This window comes from Diadema antillarum, unplaced genomic scaffold (assembly GCF_040938485.1).
Source record: "Diadema antillarum isolate AM-2024a unplaced genomic scaffold, OU_Dant_1.0 seq00001488_RagTag, whole genome shotgun sequence".
NCBI lineage: Eukaryota > Metazoa > Echinodermata > Echinoidea > Diadematoida > Diadematidae > Diadema > Diadema antillarum.
The window spans coordinates 198,082-220,809 of NW_027272227.1; the positions used below are offsets into that span (position 1 = coordinate 198,082).

General features: G+C 38.1%; 1 protein-coding gene across 4 annotated transcripts in view; it reads right to left on the reverse strand.

Moving 5' to 3' along the window:
• LOC139710004 (uncharacterized aarF domain-containing protein kinase 2-like) overlaps positions 1-22,728 on the reverse strand; it is a 150,481-nt gene that overhangs the window by 107,731 nt on the left and 20,022 nt on the right. For all 4 annotated transcript variants that reach the window (XM_071621955.1, XM_071621956.1, XM_071621954.1 and 1 more), the window contains exons 2-3: positions 16,086-16,929; positions 15,097-15,188 (exon numbers count right to left, since the gene is read on the reverse strand). In XM_071621955.1, coding sequence (XP_071478056.1) covers positions 15,097-15,188; positions 16,086-16,842 — 849 coding nt within the window. In that variant the 5' untranslated portion in view covers positions 16,843-16,929. The remainder of the gene's footprint in view (positions 1-15,096; positions 15,189-16,085; positions 16,930-22,728) is intronic.

The window sequence follows — 22,728 nt, forward strand, 5'->3', positions numbered from 1 at the left end:
GATTGGCTCTCTACAGTATTCGTAAGTAGACGTGGACGTGCGTAAACAAGCTTAGCCAGTATGGTCTGTTCGGTAAGCCGTGACATGGTATTCTAGTACTGAAATGGTCGTATCATCAAGGCAAGGGATTCATTTTGGAAGGTAATATTTTCGCGTGTTGTTAATTTCGCGAATAGCTCCCGACTCGCGAAATTCGCGAAAATAAAACCCCCGCGAAATATATAGCGTATACAGTATTTTAATTTTGCGAGTCTTTTTGCAAGTCTTTTGTGTTTAAATGGAAAGGTGCATGTGATTTGATGAACTTGCATGTGATTTTTAGAGTTGCGTTTTAAAACGCAATTTGTTTTAGTTTCGTACAGTTTTCTAGTTTCATATGATAAGCAAATGCAAGTCTTTCAGCATTGCGTGTGATTTGATGGACTTGCATTTGCTTTTTAGAGTTGCATTTAAAACATAATTGAGTTTCGGTTTCATACAATTTTCTAGTTTCATAATAATGATTATCAAACGCAAGTCTTTTCAGCAACGTACTTGCGTTTAAATGCAAAGTTGCATGTGATGTGATACATCTGCATTTGATTTTTTGAGTTGCAATTAGGATTAAACGCGAAGTTTCTAGAAACGGGCCCCGGTTTCTAATCCCGTTTCGGAATAATTAACATTAGAATATTAAGATTAATGAAAAGGCCTATTTCATGTTCGGATAAAGAATGTAAGGACCTAGATTTATAGAATTTGTGTGTTTTGAGAATAATCGATCGAACCTCATTGCATTTTCGAATAAACAAAATCACCCGTAACAAACATATTTCTGCGAGATACGTGAACAAATGATGAGCGTACAGAGAGGTGTGATATAAGTATATTTGACAAATATTGTATACATTAATGACTATCATCACACAAAATATCTTGTTGACTTAGCTTAGAAGGCAAGAGTATATCCCACGGTACGATGCATGTGATTTTAAACGAGACAGAGCAAGAAAATTTTTTTTTTCAAGATCAATTTCCCGTGGCACCCTCTTTGGACCATGGAGCCCTAGCTCCACGTTTGCACCGAAAGTTGCATCACGCTGATATACCTGCACCAAACAATACACACAGACACAAACACTCAGAAAGAGAGAGGGAGAAAAAGGTGAAAGTGAATTACCTTGGGTAATGCGTGTATTACTCGAGTGTAAATGAGTGTATGCCCTTTATATTCAGGCGTACAAAACAACGGATGCATGGCGCGAACGGTATTGCGCTGTACACTTAGCGAGTAGTAATACTGCGAATCGGAGCGGGAAAAATTTTTTTTTCAGAGAATGGCGATAAGAATTTGAGCGAAAAATCATGTCGACTTAGACGAGGGAATTAACACGAATTTCAGCTCAGTTGGCACTGAAATTCATGTCGACATACGCGAGTTGTCGACTTATAAATGTCGACTAAGACAAGGAAATTTTCAAGGAAAAACAAAGGCAAAAATCAGGACTTTTTTATCGTGTCGACTTATACAATGTCGACTTAAGCGAGGTTTACTGTATGATGTTACCATGCCAATACATTGTTAAACTGCGATAAAAGGTAGGTTTTGCTCATTCAAAAATTAGTCACATGTGCCAAATCTTGACTCAAATGCTAAATAATTTAGGGAGTAAATAAAATCTGCTGGCAATTCATATAATTTTATTTATTTTTTTAATCTGTTACCATGGCAACAAATTGCTTGGCATTGACGAAAGATGAAGTTTGCACATCTACATAGTTAAGCGGTCATGTGTCAAATTTCAAGTAAAATGCTGAAAAACTGAGAGTTTGCTCAATCCACATTTTATGTATGCTTTTTTTATTGAGAAAATGTGGTTACCATGGCAACGTATTGTTCAACACTGACAAAAGATGTGTTCTGCACATCTTAAACTTAAGTGGTCATAGGTCCTCTCATGACAAATTCTCAAAAACTAGGTGACTAGCGCAATCCACAATATTTTTGTGTAATTTTTACTTTAAAATCTTGTTACCATGGCAACACATTGTTTGATGATGATAAAAGATAAATTTTGCACCACCTCATATCATAGTGGTCACATGGCTGCCAAATTTTAAGTAAAATATTCAAAAACTGAAGGAGTTAGCTAAACCCACAATTAGTGGTATAACCTCGAGCTACGATCGGATCAGAAAATTGGATTGGCAAATTTGCCGAAAAATCAGTATCACATCAGAAATTGGCAAAATGATCGGCAACATATTGTGACAGCCGCCTTCTTCGTCTCTCGGCCGCCTTCATGCTCGCCTCATTGTCTATACCTTCCCCACCCCTATCTCCCTGGTGCCTGCTTGCCTTTACTCCTTTTGCCAGGATCCGTGTGGCGGCAGGGGACGATTCCGTGGGATCACTGAGGCGTTCATCTGACCTATAGAGGGCACTCCTTGTCTTGTACACTATTTTTTTCTGAATCATAAAGTATTTGTCAGGTTTGTTAGGTCCGAGCGATTTCTTATAGATCCTCGAAATATTTGTAAATGTACAGGATGAAATTCCAAAATAACTCTCAGTTCATAGTCTCACTGTGACATGTGTGACATAGATTCGTTTTCATCAAAGTATATGATGATGAAGTAAAGGGAAGTGAAGATTTTCTATCTAAATGTGTAGATGTTTTGGAGGTTGTGATATAGGAGTTTTTCTGAAACTTGCATCAAAGGAAAAGCAAACATGAAGCAAACAGCACTGCATGCTTTAAAGAGAGTATCTTATATGAACTAACAGTGCAATTTTGTTACTGCTTGAAGTTTTCCGATAATTACATTATTTTTATCTTTACTATGGTAACAAAAGGGAATATGTGGATGAAGTAAAGTACATGTACATGTACATGGATGATATGGTAATTTTTGTAACTATGGTCAATAAGCCTATTTGTATCCTTACTGAACATGACAATTATAACACAATCCACAGTTTAAACCTCTCAAGATTATGGCACCCATATTTTTCCATGATATAAACTATATTGTACTGTTAATATACACTCTAGAACCCTGTCTTCAGATAGCTCCGACTTTACACATACATCATTCAGGAATGAATCAGTTGACCTGGTTTCCCCAATTGGTTTGTCATAATTTAGTTGAAATCTCCTGATCGATCAAGGACCTGGAATTCATTTTGAATACGTATACTGATAATGATATGTAATGTACTATCTTAAGCTCAATGTGGATGGTAGAGTCTTTGAAAACTATAGTTAAGATGTAACTATTATACATGTGATATTTTACGTGCATTTCTTTGAAATTTCCTCTAAAAAGGAAATTTTTAATGTTTTCACCAATGTCCATCTCGTTAACTGATACAACTGCTACTCCAAAGCGGTAGCAAAGCAACAAGTCTACATATTTCATTTACATACACCTGATTTTGATGCATTGTGCCAACTAATGTGCTAATCAAGTAACAGGATCATTTCAATCACTTCAAAATTTCACTAATTTCCAATGCATTATAAATGCCAGCATACTCTGACAAAGGTACCTTCTTGAGCTCTAATTAAACGTGAATGATTTTCCAGCAATAACTAAAATTAACATAGGTTTTCTTCTTACATGGATCTTACATGTACATTGCAAAAATTGTCAACATATTCAGTACCGGTACTTTTGAGAGCATTGTATGTCTAATGTTCCCTGAAGAGTTCAACAAATCGTCACTATAGAATGATCATACATAGCCTTGTTTGCAAAGACAAAAAAACACTTTCATTCAATGCTTTTTCTCAGTTCATGAACATAGGGCACCCTTTTCTTTGCCAATGTGACTGTGTTGCCATCATCAAAATTCTCTTTTCAAATAGCTTTGTATAGTTCTCTTTCCATACAGCCAAACCAGGACTCTTCTGAAGATCATTTTAGTACTTACATCCAAGTTTCAACAAATAAAATGACATTTATGATGGAATTTTTGTTTATTTCTACTACATCAGTGTAAGGTTGCTATAGAAACGCTATTGGTATGCGTACAACTCACCAGCTCAACTGAAAATGAGCATACTTGATGGCTGATGACCTGAGCTGCATGAGAAATAGCATTACTGTAGCTAGAATCACTTCCTTTCCGAAATAGTCCATTTTTATTATTAGAGATGTTGAAGTGACAATTACTCAAGCAAAATTGCAGTTCTTAAGACGCCATTTTGATGATGTCATTTCAGCATGTTCCCGATTAGATTTTCCAGGTAAATTTCATGTGGGATATTGTCAGGACGTATACTTTTTTAAAAAGTTAAAATTTGCTTGTTATACGATAGCTGCCAGTTGAGCCATTTTTAAGCCACTTTTTGGCCATCGCCTGCAGGCCTATTAACATCAGCATCCATCCTGTGAAAATGGCTATTATTGTATTTAAAGGTAAGGAGTACCCAAATACTAAGTAGGCTTGAAGCAAAATCACACTTGGGGCACTACAATATTTTTGTATGTTTTGTGCGCTTTCGTGATGTCTTTTTTTTTCTACCAGAGGAAATTAAAAAATTATGTCGTTTGTGTACTCCCCCTTCTACCATATTGACTTCCACAAATATGAACATACCAGCATATTTCATTGGTCCTTACAATCCCTCTTTAATAGGGTACTGCATTCCCGATAACAATGATTCTAAGACAAATTGTTCAAGTCTAAGCAATTTGTCTTAAATTTTTGCTTGGCTAAGAAAAGTGCCCTAATGGTATTCCATAAAGTTTAGGGCATTTTTCTTAGGTCAGGTGATATGGCTAAGCAAAAGCCTTAAATTCTGATGACGTCATAAGAAAGACATTTATGTCACCACCGTTCGCGAGCATCTGCCCCGCGGTGAAAGTCTATGTGTTTTACGTGCTTAAGCAAAAATCGCAACGTCCCTAGCCACCATACCCCATATAGAAAGATGTAAGCGGTAGGTAACAATTGTTAAGCGGGGTTCCCACTATCATGATTGGCGCCACGATTGAAATCGTGGTCTTAATCGTGAATCAAACGCAATGATCTTATCAGATTGTATTAGATTGTATCAGATCTTGAGGTTAATCGTGGCAATCGCATTAATCGTAGAAAATTTCTGGACGGTTCAAAAGTTTTCTACGATTAACACGATTAATTTTTGATCGTGATTATCGCATCAGATTGTCTTGGATCGTATCAAAACGCAGCAAATCTTATCTAATCGTGCTTCTTAATTGTGTTGATTGGGATCGACTTTTTCACTTTCTGCTTATTTTGCACATTTACTCGCAAATTGTATATATTTTGTATTCCGCGAGGCTGAATAAGGGAGGGGTGGCACAAAGAAATATAAAACTAGAGATTGTAATTTGTCAACACTGACTTTTTTTTAAAAAAATCAATGATTCGAGTCCTGATCACAATAGGCATGACCATACAGGTTTCATCAGTGTTTAGAGACATTGACCGTGTGATGTTTGGATTCTAATTTAGAAAAGGGAGTCATGCATATCTGCCATCTTTGGTACCAAATTCTGTATACACTATAACGAAGATACAGCAACAAGTACATATGACCTTTGACCCACCTTTACACTCCCAAGATGGCATCTGAGGAAAAAGTGGTTATTTTGTGAAATGATTCTTGCGACATCGTCTGTACGTGTGAAAAACATGGCAGTGATAGGACAGGTATTCACCAAGATACAGGATGAAACATTTATGACCTTTGACCCTAATTTACATACCCAAGATGGTGTCAAATCAAGTAGTTGTTATTTTATGAAATAATGTAAGTGACATGAATTAAACATGTGCAAAATATGGGGGTGATAGGGACTGTTTTTCTTGAGTTATAGCAAAGAAAGTTGCAGAAAGAAAGAAATATCTCAATACATCGAAGATAAGCTTTAATTTCAGGCAAAATTTTTAATGTGATCCTGACATCGTATGAAAAAATGAAGGGGACACTAACGATAGCGCAATGTCTCAGCTACAACATATTAAAATCTGGGAGAAATTCACAGGATAAGTGAGCTAGTGCTCGATAAAGACAATCATGTCAATTTTCACATTTAGAAAAATTCCCTCCCATTGAGATAACACGTCATAACGAAGATACGGAAAGAAGAACATATGACCTTTGACCCCACTTTGCACAGACAAGATGACATCTGAGCAAGAAGTGGTTAATTTGTGAAATGATTCTTGTAACATGGTCTTTGCGTGTGCAAAATATGGGAAAGATAGGACATGTATTCATAAAGATACAGGAAGAAACATTTATGACCTTTGACCCTAATTTACATACCCAAGATGACGTATGACGTCATATTGAGTCGGATTGACTTGAAACTTGGTAGAAATATTCCTTGACATTTCAGGCATGTGATCCATGTGAAAATATCACTTAAGGTGATTAATACCCCCGCCCCGTGACGACAGTCTTACCCAAGGAATGATCTTTCCTTGATCTTCTGCCATTTAAATGCCGTTACCATGGCAACGCAGCTTCCGACACGTCCAAAAAATATGTCTGCACATCTTCCCACCAAGACTATTGTGTGTGCCAAATTTCATAAGCTTTTGTCAAAAACTGAGGAAGTAGTTCAATCCACAAGATCTTTCCTTGATCTTCCGCCATTAATATGCCGTTACCATGGCAACGCAGCTTCCGACACGTCCAAAAAATATGTCTTGCACATCTTCCCACCAAGACCAATGTGTGTGCCACATTTCATGAGCTTCAGTCGAATACAGAAGAAGTAGTTCAATCCGCAAGATCTTTCCTTGATCTTCTGCCATTTATATGCCGTTACCATGGCAACGCAGCTTCCGACACGTCCGAAAAATATGTCTTCCACATCTTCCCACCAAGATCAAGGTGTGTGCCACATTTCATAAGCTTTGGTCAAAAAACTGAGGAAGTAGTTAAATCCGCAAGATCTTTCCTTGATCTTCTGCCATTAATATGCCGTTACAATGGCAACGTACTTTCGGGTACTGTCAAAAAATGCGTCTTGCACATCTACAACCAAAGGCACACATCTGTACCAAGTTTCATGGAAATTGGGCAAAAACTGAGGAAGTAGTTTGCAACACAAAATTTTCCATCATTTTGGCTCATAATATGTGAGCTGTTACCATGGCAACATACTTTTTGTCACTGTCAAGAAATGTGTCATGCTGACCTATATCCTAAGACAAACATTCAATATGAATTCCATGAGAATTGGAAGAACACTGATGAAGCAGTTTTGCCATGAAGCATTTTGCCCTATATTTTACCAATAACATGCCGTTACCATGGCAACGCACTTTTTGCCACTGCGGAAATATGTGTCTTGCACATTAACATATTCAGATGAACATCTGTACCTAATTTCATAAAAATTGATCAAAAACTGTGGGAGGAGTTCGCGACGCAAGATTTGTACCCATTTTTGCCCATAATATGCCGTTACCATGGCAACGTACTTTTGGGTACTGTCAAAAAATACGTCTTGCACATCTACAACCCAAGGCACACATCTGTGCCAAGTTTTATGGGAATCGGTTGAAAACTGAGGAAGTAGTTCGCGACGCAAGATTTGCAACGGACCGACCGCCCGACCGCCCGACCGCCTGACCGACCGCCCGACCGTCCGCTGATTCCTATATACCCCCTTCAAACTTCGTTTGGCGGGGGTATAAAAACTGGATATTTCTATTGCATATGAGCTGTGCGTGCGTATATGCGCGCGTGTGTACGCGTCCGTCGATTTTTTCCGAAATACTCCAAATGACCTGAAACGTGTGCAAAACAATTTTGAGCTCGATTGGAGCATCTTGACATTTCAACGCGCGCATAGGCGCTCGTTTACCAGGAACGTGATCAAATTTTACGAGATATATCGATAGAGCTTGACTTGAACTATGATATGTAAATTTCATTGAAAAATTCCATTCCATTAATGAGATACGAATGTGAACGTGATTTCAGATAATGACGTCATAGTGACGCCACGGTTGACTGATCAAGTGCTATGATACATTAGATCTGTCGTCCTTATGACGTGATACATATATATATGGCATAAGTTCAAAAGTGATAGGTGAATGACTTTTTGAGTTTACACGTCTGCACAACATTTGAGGAGAAAGAAATAAAGAAGTAAGATTCAGTACAGATACAATAGGTGATCCGAGAGGATACTCGGATCACCTAATTACAACACCACTGAAACATCCACCAGAAGCAGAATGTTTCACATACCCCACAAAGTAACTTTTGTGACTTTTGAAAAGTGACCATTGTCATGGATTTAAGGTCACTCGTGAATGACTATAAAGATCACTGTCACTATATTTCACACAGAAGTTAGTCAATAAGTGTAGCAATACCCCTGTGAAATAATTTTGCTTAAGACTTTTTTTTTTTTAAAGTGACATTATTTTAGGGGAGTTACCTTTCTGTTGTGTGTGTATGTTGGTTTAATTTGTTAAATACTGTTAAATAAAACAATAATTCAAGCCAAACCAACCAAACTTTCAATACCCCATGAGATAACAATATTTTGAAATAAAAATGCATAATTATGATACATACTATGCCACGAATGCGAATATATGAAATCATACACATAAGCAATGCTATCAGTTCAGCCATCTTTCTTATATTGAGGGTATATAACACATTTATGGAGCTGGAGAGGACGCTTCAGTTCACCTGACGCGATATACAAACTGTGATCGCCGCACAAAAGGGCAATTAGGGCATGTACAAGACGAAGGCGTACACAAACTAGAGGTCTACTACTACACTACAAGACCTTCTCATCTTGGCCTAAACGTAGACTTATCCGTGCATGATCACTGCACTTTCCTCCTAACCGAGCTAGCTGCGCGCTCCTCAGCCACTAATGCACACTGAGTACGAGGTCGAGGACATGCATACGCACAACACATACCCCCCCCCCCCCCCACCCCCATTGTGCATTCCCCACTGAGTCTCTACCGTACGTATTCCTTTGGCCCTATAATGTCCGACTAGACACACATGGGACGCTTCGTCAAACCCTGAACTCATTTCATTACACATTACTGATGAACTTGTTTATTTACCAAATAGATGGAAAATCATAATCTCAAACTGCCCTCTTTCCTACATTGACAATGCTACATCTACAAAATTTTCTTACTGGAACCCAAGTTAAGACAGCTCATAAAATAATGCTGTCTTAAACTTAGGGTAAATTTCTTAGACAAATGTTGTTATTGAATACCGACAGCACATTTTTTAGAAAATATGCTTAGCCAGCAAGCCCAAATCTGTCTTAATGCTTTTAGCTAAGGTAGAATTCTTAGTAAAATTCTTAGCCAATTTTTATGGAATACAAGCTTTGGCTAAGAATTTTGTCTTAGCCAGAAAATAAGCAAAATGGCATAGATTTTCTGACTTATGCATGCTTATCTAGTTTATGGAATACCGGCCCTGAAGAATAATCCTTGACTTGTCTGCACTGCCATCAGTGATTAAACTCAATGGGTTGTCAATTTCAGTCCTCACTCTTTCCTGCATTAGTTTTGACATTTTGCCAGTTTAATTGTCTTGGTTCTTGGCAGCTGTAAATTTTTGCAATCTTTGAGTCAGGAAACATAACTCTGAGAGGGCTGCACACTAACCCATTTTTTCTACTGGTCCGACCTGTCCCTTTATGTAGGACCAGTAGGCACCTAAGTTTTCCATTCCTTACTGGTCCAAACTTAAAATTTACAAGTCTGAAAAAAAGGCTCATGAGCTTATGGTTTCCCTTCCCCTGTAAAAGTTTTTGCAGCATGAGACAGCAAGAGGCTTCAGCATCAAGATTGTCATGACAGCGCTGTCAGGCAGCTCTCAAGTCTCACCAACTCCAACATGTAGCCTCATGATGTCTCGGCCTAAGCATACACGATTACTTTGTTTGTTTGGGTTTTTTTTTTTGGGGGGGGGTTGAGATTTGATTCAATTTTTGTCCTTATTATTATCATTATTATTAGAATGGTTTATTTGGTAAAAATTTGCAAACTCGTAGCCCGAAGGCTAAAATACCTTGCATTCACATATAAATACCTCCAAATTAAATAGAACACATTGAACTGTCATACATCATATCCACATCACGAATCATAATTAAATGTAAATATACCGCACAAAAATTTACCACATATTATTACTACATCTAAGAAAAACAAATGTATAATACGCATAAAATCTATTCATATATCACCATTGTATGAGTATGTTACCATCAATAATTCTGTACCAATATATATATTAGAAAACTAGAAATGTCGCTATGGCGACTGATGCCTCCGCCATAATGCATGATTCTCCCAATAGGTGTATAGTACAATGTCTTCACAATGTGTGATGACAGTTTCACATAACTGGCAAAATATTGAAATGACAGGTTTGTCAGAAATATCTTGAATGTTCACTTTCCATGATCTGGGTTTGCTCTAATTGTCTATTAAAGAGTGCAGGTACACATATTTGGGGAATTGAAAATTTTTACTCAACTTCTGACCGACCTTATCAGTTTATGCATTGAGTATGATTTCAAAGGTATGAAGAAAGAGTGTAATTACAGTACAAAATATATCTTTTTTTTTCATTTAAACCTGACCTTTGACCCTTAACCTTTGACCTTTGACCTTCTGGCTGGAAATTTCCAAGAGAATCTCAATTAAGTAATACATGTACATATATTGAATTTTAAAACTAATAATGCAATCATTGCATAAACTAGTGTATGAGGGAAATAGTAACATTTCGAGGAGTTGACCTTGACCTTTGACCCCCTGACGATTGACCCATGACCCCTAAATTTCCTAGATAATCTCTGCCAGTCAGTACATGCATATGTACCAAGTTCCATGAAGATACATTGAACCATTTGCGAGAAAAGTGATATTGCAACATTTTCACCTAACCTTTGACCTTTGACCTTATGACATGAAACTCTCTCTGGGGAATCTTTACGCAGTAGTACATGTCTACACTAAGTTTCAAGAAAATAACTGCGGGCATTGCATAGATATGGGGGAAATAGCAACATTTTTAGCATTTGACCTTGACCTTTTGACCTTTGACCTCTTGCCAATGTCACTAAAATCTACTCAACTAATTGTCCCATCATACATCATCCTTGGACCAAGTTTGGTGAAAGCTGCTTCATCCAGTTTTGAGTTATCATGTAAACAGATAAATTTTAGGATTTGACCTTGATCTTTGACCTTTGACCTCTGTCCGATTTCACTCAAAAACTTATCAAGTAATTGTCCTATCATACATCATCCTCCAACAAAGTTTGGTGAAATTTGCTCCATCCAGTCTTGGGTTATCGCGTAAACGGATGCAATTTCATGATTTGACCGTGACCTTTGACCTTTTGACCTTTAGCCGATTTCACCCAAAATCTAATCAAATCATTGCCCCATCATAATTCATACTTGGACCAAGTTTGGTAAAATTCCAGTAAATATTACTCAAGTTATCGCGTAAACGAAAGCGGACGGACGGACGGACGGACGGACGTACGGACGTACAGACGTACGGACGGACGGACGGACGGACAACCCGAAAACATAATGCCTCCGGCACCACTTCGTGGCGGAGGCATAAAAAATATCATGGTTCCTTTCATCCAACCCATGTTAAAGTTTAAAGGTGCATGGTCCCCGTGTTTTAGTCAAATGCGTACGCGGGCGCACGGCGCAAGTTTCCTATAGAGACCTACGCCATCGACTTCTTTTTGCGCTTACGCTTTGGCCCACTTTCCCGAGTCCGAAGAAGTCCGATTCACTGTAGTCAGTGGTCCGATCACAGTTCGGCTCATGATTCGGCTGAGGGGGATCACAGCTTTAGCAAACTTCTTTTGTGATGTCATAATAACAAGCACATATGCACGCACCCTGGCATTACTACAGACTGCGCGATGCGCAGAGAAGACAACAAAGGCAACGTTACTTAGCAACACCTACGCACTTTACTCTTGATGACAGCTCTACTTCGGTAATCTTCGGCAGTATCATCAACAGCGCCATCTACACTACCGGGACTATGCCCCTTTAAAATTATGCAGACGTAATCACACATCCACACTGGCACTCGCACGCCCACAGTCTAGCACATGTCAAGACACTTGCATGTATACACACAAACGTACACACACACACACACACACACACATGCATCTGCATCTGCATGCATTGTCCAGGACATGCAAAGACCCACGCGAACACATACATCCACACACACACTCTCTCTCATACATACACACACACTCACACACACGCACACATACATACATGTGTAATAACCAAGTGACTTTAAAAATGAAACTTCCTCATGTACGAATTAAAAATTCATAATAATCTACATGTATAACTAACCCATTAATACTATGCATCGATCGTCGTATTCAATACTGTGTTCATGAGTGGGATAAAACTATTTCTACATATTTCCATACTGAATCTCAATGTACAAAAAAAAAAATCTATTTGTACATCATAACTTGAGAAATATGTTCTAATTGCACCTGATGTGTGCAATTACGTGATTGAGATTGCGATAGGGCATACTACCATGGCCATGGCCGTGTTCAACCGGGGGATGGCAGCGTACCATACAAATTGATGTTGAGAGGGTCTCTTGTCACAATATCACACCTTGTGCTTAATATAAAACAAAGAATCATGTCTCCCATTGATAACCCACGTAAAAAAGGAGGAAAAAGAAATTGTACAGCCATTATACAGATACAGCACAGCATTCCGGACCCATTAAAACATTATTCATTGATTATTGTTCAATAATCTTATATGAATGGGATGGAGCTATTTCTTCATCGTTCTGTTCAGCTCTGTGAATTCATTATTGTTTTGCAAATTGCGTCCATGACAACTCATTCTCTTGGCTGGGATAAAGTCATATAAAGGCGAGAGTCTGGCTTTCCAATGTTCTGGACAAATTTCACACATATTGAGATGTGACGGTCACTTAACTTACGCAGGGTACATTTCTCCAGGGCGTCATCATAACACTCATACTGTGATCCAAGCATAATGCAGCATGCACGTTTCTGCACTCTCTCAATGTCATTTATCTGGGAAGCTGATAGGCCGGAGCACCACACAACCGTGCAATACTCCACGACAGGGCGAATGAAGGTGTAATTGATGACTATCAGGTCAGTGAGGCACAGGAAAACCTGTCATAACTCGCAGAAAGTGGAGTCTCTTTTTGGCTTTCTTCAGCATGTCATTCACGTGACTAGACCATCTCAGATCTTGTTGTAATGTTACACCAAGAAGTTTGATCTTCATTCACTTGAGCTAGAGCTGTATCTCCGATCACGACATCTGATGGTTGCAGCACATTGTGAGCAAAGCAATGACCTCTGTTTGTCAGCATTCATGTGTATTGTGTGAAGCAGGCTGACCAAGTAGTGAGAAGTAGATACTTTTTTCTGGTTTCAAAATTGTGACTTGTCAATCAGTGATTGCATATCGCGAAGCATCAATCCTGCAATGAACTTCTCCGCTACTTTCGCAAAGTGAGCTAAAAAGTGGGTCAGGAAATGGCAGAACCTATAAAATTCCTGTCGGTAAGGGCTCGGTCACACTGCCAAAAAGTCGCGTAAACGCATGAATCATGTAAGAAATTCGAGCCTTACGCGATACATGCGCGATTTGCGCATTTCATGAGTTTGTCTGACGTGGAACCTTCGTAGTTGTCCGCCGATGTGTGCCGGATCTGCGCTTTACACGATTCCATGGGGGCTCAGTCACACTGCCCAAAAGTCGCGTAAACGCATGAATCACGTAAGAAATTTGGTTTTGCGTGCTTGTCCGTCGAGAATTTGACCCTTTTCGCTGATTTACGCGATGAAAATCACAAATGAATTGCGCAAGAACTACAGAAAGATCAAGCAAAAATCACTAATATAGCGCCAATCATACGTGAGTTGTTAGTGATACATCAGTGATTCATCAGTATTTCATAAGTATTATATGCACTTATTTACATGTTCTGTTAGAGATACATACGCCAATATTTTTTTTTCAGTGATTTTCAGTGACACGTAGGTTTTACAAACATGCATCATATGTCTGCTAATCGTCAGTGGAAAGTCGTCGGTGAATGCGATAGCGGCAACATTTCACGAACAATCACTGATATTCCACGCATATTTCACGCATTATTTGCGTAAGAACTATGCAAACTACGCAAAAATTACGTAAAACAGCGCAATACTGCGTAAACTTTTACGCGAAGCCAAGTTTTGAGCCGCTCAAAACCCGGAATCGCGTAAAGCGCCGATCCGGCGCACATCGGCTGACAACTACGAAGGTTCCACGTCAGACAAACTCATGAAATGCGCAAATCGCGCATGTATCGCGTAAGGCTCGAATTTCTTACGTGATTCATGCGTTTACGCGACTTTCGGGCAGTGTGAGCGGGTCTTGGCAAAGTTTTGAGCAGCTCAAAACTCAGCTTCGCATAAAAGTTTACGTAGTATTGCGCTGTTTTATGTAATTTTTGCGTAGTTTGCGTAGTTCTTATGCGAACAATGCGCGAAATATGCGTGGAATATCAGTGATCGTTCGCAAAAATGTTGCCACTATCGCGTTCATGCGCAAATCATACGGAGTTCATTAGTGATAAAGAGCAGATTATGCGTGGATTTCCGTGGACCTCGGTCGTCGCGCACAACCACATATTTGCCCTATTTGGGGCCTTTGCGTGCTTATGCGCTGAAAGTGCATGGTTTGTTAGTGATTTTTGTGTGATCTTTCCGTAGTTCTTGTGCAATTCATCGGTGATTCTCATCGCGTAAATCAGTGAAAATTCTTGACGAACAAGCACGCACAACCAAATTTCTTGCGTGATTCATGCATTTACGCAACTTTTGGGCAGTGTGACCGGGCCCTATTGTAAAGATTCTCAAATCCAGGGCATAATACATTTCTCCTGAATCTTCTCATCCTTATCAACACAAAAGAGAAATGAAATTAAAAAGACTTCTTAAAAAAGCAAGCCATCAAAAGAACAAAGGGTAATCAGATACAAAGCGAAAGAGTGTTTGTTCACAAACCTTGATAGCAACTTGAACCCACTCAGTCATACCGGAAGGCAAAACTACTTTTGTCCAGTCCTTCAGACCATTTGGTTTCCCTTCCATTACAGCTGAAAATGAAAATATGAGTCATAAATGGTCGGTATTCATTGGTGGTAAGGTCATTCACATGTTTGATTACACACACAATTTGCATACAACAGGGCCCTGATTGATGACATTATTTCTGGCAAATTTGAAGAGTCATTTCTCTACTACTAGGGCCTACTACTACTAGTAGTAGTAGTAGTAGTAGTAGTAGTGGTAGTAGAAATAGTATCATTATTATTATTGTTTGGTTAAGGGGAAAAGACTGCAAATTCGGTTAAAGAAAGTTTTAAAAAAAAATTTTGCCATAAACTGAATAAGAATTAGAATTGAATATGAATTGCAACTATGGTGAACTGCCTATGTGAGGTAGTGTTAAGCTAGTAACATTTTAGCAGTTCTTATACAATGGACAATATTTGATACCTTGTTCATAGTAGACAATTTGCCTTTTGTATGCAATTTTTTAGTATTTGTCAAAAAAAAAACCATGAACTGTTAACAATAAAAGGAAAAATAATATAACCCAATGAGAAATACATGTACTGTATAGCAAGATGACAGTTTGTTTGTTTTGTTTTTTTCTATGTTCATGATACACACCCTTTCATCAAAGTTCTGCAATTATTCCAGTCAGTGATTAGCCAATGATATGCCTCATCATTTTCAAAATTTCACTGCTGAATCCATTGTGAACTGTAGCTTTATTTTGAAAGAAACATGCCTGAAAATCACCCTAAAAGGTAAAAGATTTACCTTCCCTTCAAGGTACTAAATAGCTAAAATACTCAGTTTATAACTCCCTAAAATATGTCTGTTTTAACTGAAGTGACTGAAAGAAGCAATCTATCTATATATCACATTCAAAGCTCCTGTCACACATACACACACACACACACACACACACAAAGATGGAGCACCTTCGTAAAGATCTCGTCTCATGTAGCCTTTGTGAACCTGTCCAACACATCCCGAGTAGACAGAACAGTCTCTGCCATCAGTGGTTACTTCCAGCTGGAATACTTCTCTCCATAGTGCTCCAAACGCATACTGAAGGGCCTTTTTTGTGTATTCCAGTGAGTGGCTTGGGGCATTGCGGTGAAGTTTGGAGAGTTGGTTACAGAAGTTTGGTCTAAAAATATCTCTCCTGGTGCTTGCCCATTGGCCAAGCTTGACGTATGTGGGACCTGAGAGTTCAATCACTCTAAGCAATGTGGAGAGCCATAAATCTTGGAAGGTATCAGGAAATAGCCAGGCAAGTGGGTATGAGAAGAGGAGTGGTCCAAAGAGAACAGAGTTCTTAATAAAGCGGAAAGATACCAGGATACCATAGACCAAGTTTGAGGCAAGCGTCTCAAGGATATGATGCCAGAATTTTAGCTGTTCTGTGAGGAGAGAGCTGAGAGAATTATAGGATACTGTTGCTGCTGGTGAGTCCACTGAATCATCTGTGAAAACAGCTTTCTGGCAGGCTGCTCTTGACACACAGTGTTGTGCAAAGCCATATGAACCAACTCCTACAAATGCCCAGTACATGGAAAAGTTAACAGGCCTCCGAATTGTTGGATATCTCTTCATGAATGAAAGCTGTGGACTGAGCAAGCGGCCCATCAAACGAGTTGGTCTGAAGTTGGTCAAGCATGAGTGAGCTAAGCTGGAGACAAGATATGTCCTCATTTTGACGTCCTTATCTCTTGCCTTTTCTCAGCATGACACCCTGAATCCCTAAACGTTGGGCAACAGACGTTGATATGCCTCCGCCTCCTGTCAAGCAAAGGAAATGACAAAAGAATTTACTGGACTAGTTTCACAACTTTGAATTTTAAAAAATTATACTTCATAATGGAAATCTCTAACAGTGAATTTAGCACCTAAAATGTGTAATCAATATTCTTCACAAAGTAAGACACAACATTTGATATAGAATCCCCAAGGCACATAGCTGTTACCCTAACCAGGGAGGTGGGAAGCCTGCCCTAACAAAATCATTATATTGTATTAGCATTTGCCATATGTCTTTGTTCATGATCTGACCACAACTTAATACAGAGACAAGCAAACTCAATTTAAAATGATGGAGAAAATATTGTATATTTGCACCTTGTGGCATGTAGTCTAATTTCAATTTTTCAATTTATTTATTTCTATACTTCTCATTTATGGACATTATAACAGAAATCAAACAAGTTCTTTTACCTTGTAAACAATGTGCAGAACACAAACAATATACATGGTGATAACACAGTAATTACATGTAATGATAACTGGTCAAAATCGAAATGGAAATGGGGTTGATCAAAGAGAAGTATGACGGGACCTACATGAAAGCTAGCTTGTTTGGCTGTAAGCCCCGAGTAATCAGTGTTTGTGAAAAAGAAACGGAGAACAGATAGAAGATAAGACAAGATGATGTAATGGTGCCAAATAAGAAAATCGGGGTATGCCTATGTGATAAAAAAGACCAAGAAGAAAAAAATACTAAAATGTGAACCATTACTGTGACCGAGCTATCATTGGTTTCCAGAGTACAACATGATTTGCATAATTATAAAGCCTACTTTGGTATATACATTATAAACTGTTGTTGCATTAAAACTATCGCCAGGATATGATCAGTAAGACACAAAAAGTAACATGTACAGCTATTAAGCCATTTGGTGCCTGCCGTCAAGCTCTGTATAGAAAGTTACAGAGAGGAAGAGGGAAAGAGGAAGAGAGGGAAACGAAGTAGAATGTGGTATTGCTAATGATCAATTCGGAGAGCCTGACACCAAGACCCAAAATGGAATCTGCAGCGTGTTGACAAGAATGTTTGATCGGACAATAACATATACCGCAATATTACATAAGACATTGCAATTATTCAGTTTCTGCAAGATATGCACTCAATAAAGACTCTTTTAATTTGCGTTTAAAGGAATATAAAGACGAGCAGCTGGTTATTTCGGGGGAGAGGTCATTCCAGTATCTAGGGCCCGTATACATTATCGTTTTTTTAGCGAAAATTGTTCGAGTACGTGGAAGGTGAAATGCGTCACTTTGGCGGGTAGGATATATTATGAATCAAATAGTTTTTCCTGAACATGCGAGTAAAAACATCCGGTAACTCCTTGGCAGAAAATTTATACATAAATATGCCGACGTTGTAACTAAATAAATCTGATGTTTTCAGTATCTTATTTTTGAAAAATAAATCATTCGTGTGGGACAAAATATCCAACATGGTTGATATTTCTGACGGCGCGTTTTTGAATACGGAACAGTATATCAAGAAGATTTCTAGGTGCATTCCCCCAAACAAGAATACCATAATTAAGGTACAGAGTAATCAAAGTAGAATAAAGATTAAACAGGATTTGACTTGGAAAAACACTCTTCAGTTTATTAAGAAAACCTGTGTTTTTCACTGTCAATAAAAAGCCCTAGAAATTTTATGCTACTAACTTGATTTAATTCAGTTTCATTAAACTTCATGTTACAAGGAAGGGTTTTAAGACTGTTGCTAAAAAGCATACAATGAGTTTTATCAATATTAAGTGACAATTTGTTGGCGTATATCCAAGATTGCACAAATTTAAGTTCTTTGTTCATTGTGTTAACAAGAGTATAAGGATCTCTGTGTGTAAAAAAAAAACAGATTGGAGTCGTCAGCAAAACATATAAAGGAAAGAATTGGCGAGGAACTAGGAAGATCGTTAATGTACAAAATGAACAATAGTGGGCCTAGTAAGGAGCCCTGTGGAACACCACATGAAATTAACTTTAACTGAGAATCACGGCCATTTATACTCACAAATTGTTTTCTGTTTGATAAATAATCTCGAAACCAGTCCAAAGCCTTCCCACATATACCATAATGTTGTAGCTTGTAAATCAAAATATCATGGTCAATTGTGTCGCAGGCCTTTGAAAAATCAAGAAAAACTCCAATAGTGTGGGAGACATCATCTATAGCATGAGCAACTTTATGGATAAAAGTGAGTAAGGCATGGGTCGTACTGTGGTTTTTCCTAAAACCAAACTGGGAGTTACAAAAAACTTCACACTTTTCGAGAAATTTGTGTGTGCGTATATACACCAACCTTTCAAGAAGTTTTGAAAATGAAGTTAACAAAGAAATAGGGCGATAATTTGTCACAGAATCTTTTTGTCCTTTTTTGAAAATTGGTACTACTTTAGCTATTTTCATTTTTTGTGGAACTATGCCAGTAGATAACGATAAATTAAAAATGTGTGTTAATGGTGTAACTACTTCGTTAATTATGTTTTTAAGGAGGAAATTGGTGATTCCGTCACATCCAGAGCTTTTCTTAGTGTTCAAATTTTGCACGATATCTTTGATTTCTTCTTCAATGACTGGTTCGAAAAAAAGAGACTGCTGATTCTGATCTTTTAGAAAGTAATAAAAATCAGTGTTTGAGTGTGGAATACTGCTGGCAAGATTAGGTCCTATGATTACAAAGTATTCATTGAATACTTCTGCCACATCAGCTTGATCTTCAATATACTTATCATTATTGATAATATGCCTAGGGGGTCCGATGTTATTTTTAGTGTTCAGCGCTTCATTTATCACCTTCCACGTACTCTTGATGTCATTTTTATACTTGATAAATTGCTTTGAAAAATGCATTCGTTTGGCTAAACGTATGGATGATGTAAGAACGTTGCAATAATGCACATACCGAGACCGAGTTCGACTGTTAGGATCACTTCTGTATTCATAGAAAAGGGTATTTTTACGGTTAATAGACCTAAGGAGAGATTTTGTAATCCATTGTTTTTTGGGAACTTTTTTACGGTTTATCGTATGCAGATGACAGTATTTGTGAAAAGTGTTCAAAAGCTAGTTTGCATCGCTTTGGTTATTAGCAATTGACCAATCAACGGATCTTAGTCTCTCCCTAAGTCTACTAAGATTAGTTTCTGACATTTCTCGAAAACCAGAACTGGGCAAATGAAAAGAGGCATTTCTTATGTTAAAATTGGGCATAACAGTGAAAATCAGAAAATGATCAGATACATCAGACACTATTATACCAAAAGTGATATTGGAAAGGGGACTATAAACAAAAATATTGTCAATTAGAGTTGCTGTGACATCAGAAATTCGAGTGGGCTTCTTTATAAGAGGTGAAAAAGACTCGGATAACATCACGTTGAGGAAATCTTGGCATGTGGAGTTGGTATGACAATCTAAAAGGTTGAAATTAAAGTCACCCATGATAAAACAACTCTTGTTCACAAAATATGTATCAGCTAGAAGTACGAATAATGATTCAGCAAATTCAGTGGGGTTTGTATTTGGAGGTCTGTATATTTCACCTACAACAATACTTTTTCTATTTGGAACCCTAATTTCAATAAGAATACTCTCAATAATTTCAGACATTAAACTAAATTCGTCTAAGAGTTCATAATTCAAATTCTGAGTGACGTAAAGCCCAACTCTGCCACCTTTTTTACCTGCCCTGTTGTTAGTCAAAAGTGTGAAGCCATCGATGGTAAATAGCGAAGAAGGTGATGTTTCCTTTAACCAGGTTTCACTGATTCCGATAACTTGACTATCAAATTTCACTTGATTCACAAACATATTGAATTGATCAAAGTTTTTGTTTATACTTCTTATGTTAAAGTGTGAAATAAAAAAATTGGTTTGGATTTGAATGAGATAATGAAATTATATCGTCTTCAATGCGGTATTCTGTGGGTGGTATTTGAGGACTGGTGTCGTTTACATCAGTATCAAGTATCAGTTTGTGAGCTTGTGAGTTAAAAAAACTAATTATATCAGGGTTATCACCTTCTTCGCTATTTGTGGAATGTGCAGGTACATCCTCTTTGTCTGGTGCATGAGCAGACATAACAACAATTTCATTATTCATATTATTCACACTATTTGACTTAATAGCCATTGTGAAAAAGTATCATAACAGTGGGTATTACATAAACTTGTTGACACAAAATTCTGCTTTTGAACTTGTTTGCTGCTTGCTGTCTAGAGAGAAGAAGACATTCACCTGGTTGAGTTATGTAAGATGCTTGAATACCTGGCAAATGACTGTCTGTACACAAAATATGAGCAAGCATTATGCGTAAACCAAGCGTGACGTACGAGTACAATTTTTGTCTTCAGGTAGAAATTTCACGGAATGATTTACAAACAAAAATACCTGTGTTTGTGGGTACAAGCAGCAAGAAAACTGTATCAAAAGCAGGCAGAGACACTGGAATGACTATTTTTCCCTTTGGAAAAATGTGACACATTGAGTAGCTATGTACATACAGACATTGACAGTAAAAATGTCGGTTGAACAGTTACAACCAGAAAATAAGAAACACTTGAGACATGTCAACAGCTTGTGTTCACTGGGTGTGGAATAATGACAGGGGATTTGAATTTGGCTACTGGAATATCTGCATACCAGAAAGAGAAGTTCACGTGGTCACAAATAAGAATTGTGTTGATACACTTAGTGCCATTATTATAGGCATTTAAAAGTGCAAGCTTGGCACACATGTGAAAGAAATAAAAAATCTTTGTGGAGCTTGCATTTGGCATTTCAACAAAATTACACCTTCCATAAAAAACAGAAGGAACAAATGACGTTGAACATAATGTGCATAGATCAAAACTTACTATGAAGGTAAATGCAACTGTCTCAACCTTTGAGAACAGAAGCAGGAATACCATTAACGCAAGGCAAGTGCCAAATTGTGTCTCGCCCATTTGCGTACAAGGAAAAAATATTTTTTATAACTCCCAGAAGTTAATTGACCTGCTTATGACCTTTGACCTTGTGGTGACCTTCTACACCCCAAGGGACATTTACCATCAAGTTTGGTCACAAACGGACAAAGGGATCAAAGTAATGAGCCATAATCGAAACGCGCCATAAAAAATTAACATATTGGGCCCTAAAAATTTGTTGACCCCTTTCTGTGACCTTTGACCTTGTGATGACCTTTAACTCCCCAAGGGACATCTTCCATCCAAGTTTGGTCACAAATGGACAAAGGGATCAAAAGTTATGAGCCATAAACGAAATGCGCCCTAAAAACTTAACATTGGGCCCTAAAAGTTCGTTGACCCCTGTCTGTGACCTTTGACCTTGTGGTTACCTTCAACTTCCCAAGAGACATCTACCATCACCCGAGTTTGATTGCCATTGTAGCAACATGTGCTGAGTTACGTGTGATAAGAGAGTCTTGCAAGTAAACTTTAACGTATGACCTCAAATGACCTTCGACCTTATCATGTGACCTCTTACGGCACCATAACATGAAGGTACCCCCAGTGCATCCATCACCCAAGTTTGATTGCCATTGTAGCAACATGTGTCGAGTTACGTGTGATAAGAGAGTCTTGCAAGTAAACTTTAATGTATGACCTCAAATGACCTTTGACCTTATCCTGTGACCTCCAACGGCACCATAACATGAAGGTACCCCCAGTGCATCTATGACCCAAGTTAGGTTGTAATCCAAGCAACTTATGTGATGTTATTTGTCAAAAGAGAGTCTTGCAGGTAAACTTTAACATAGAAAAGAGAGTCTTGCACA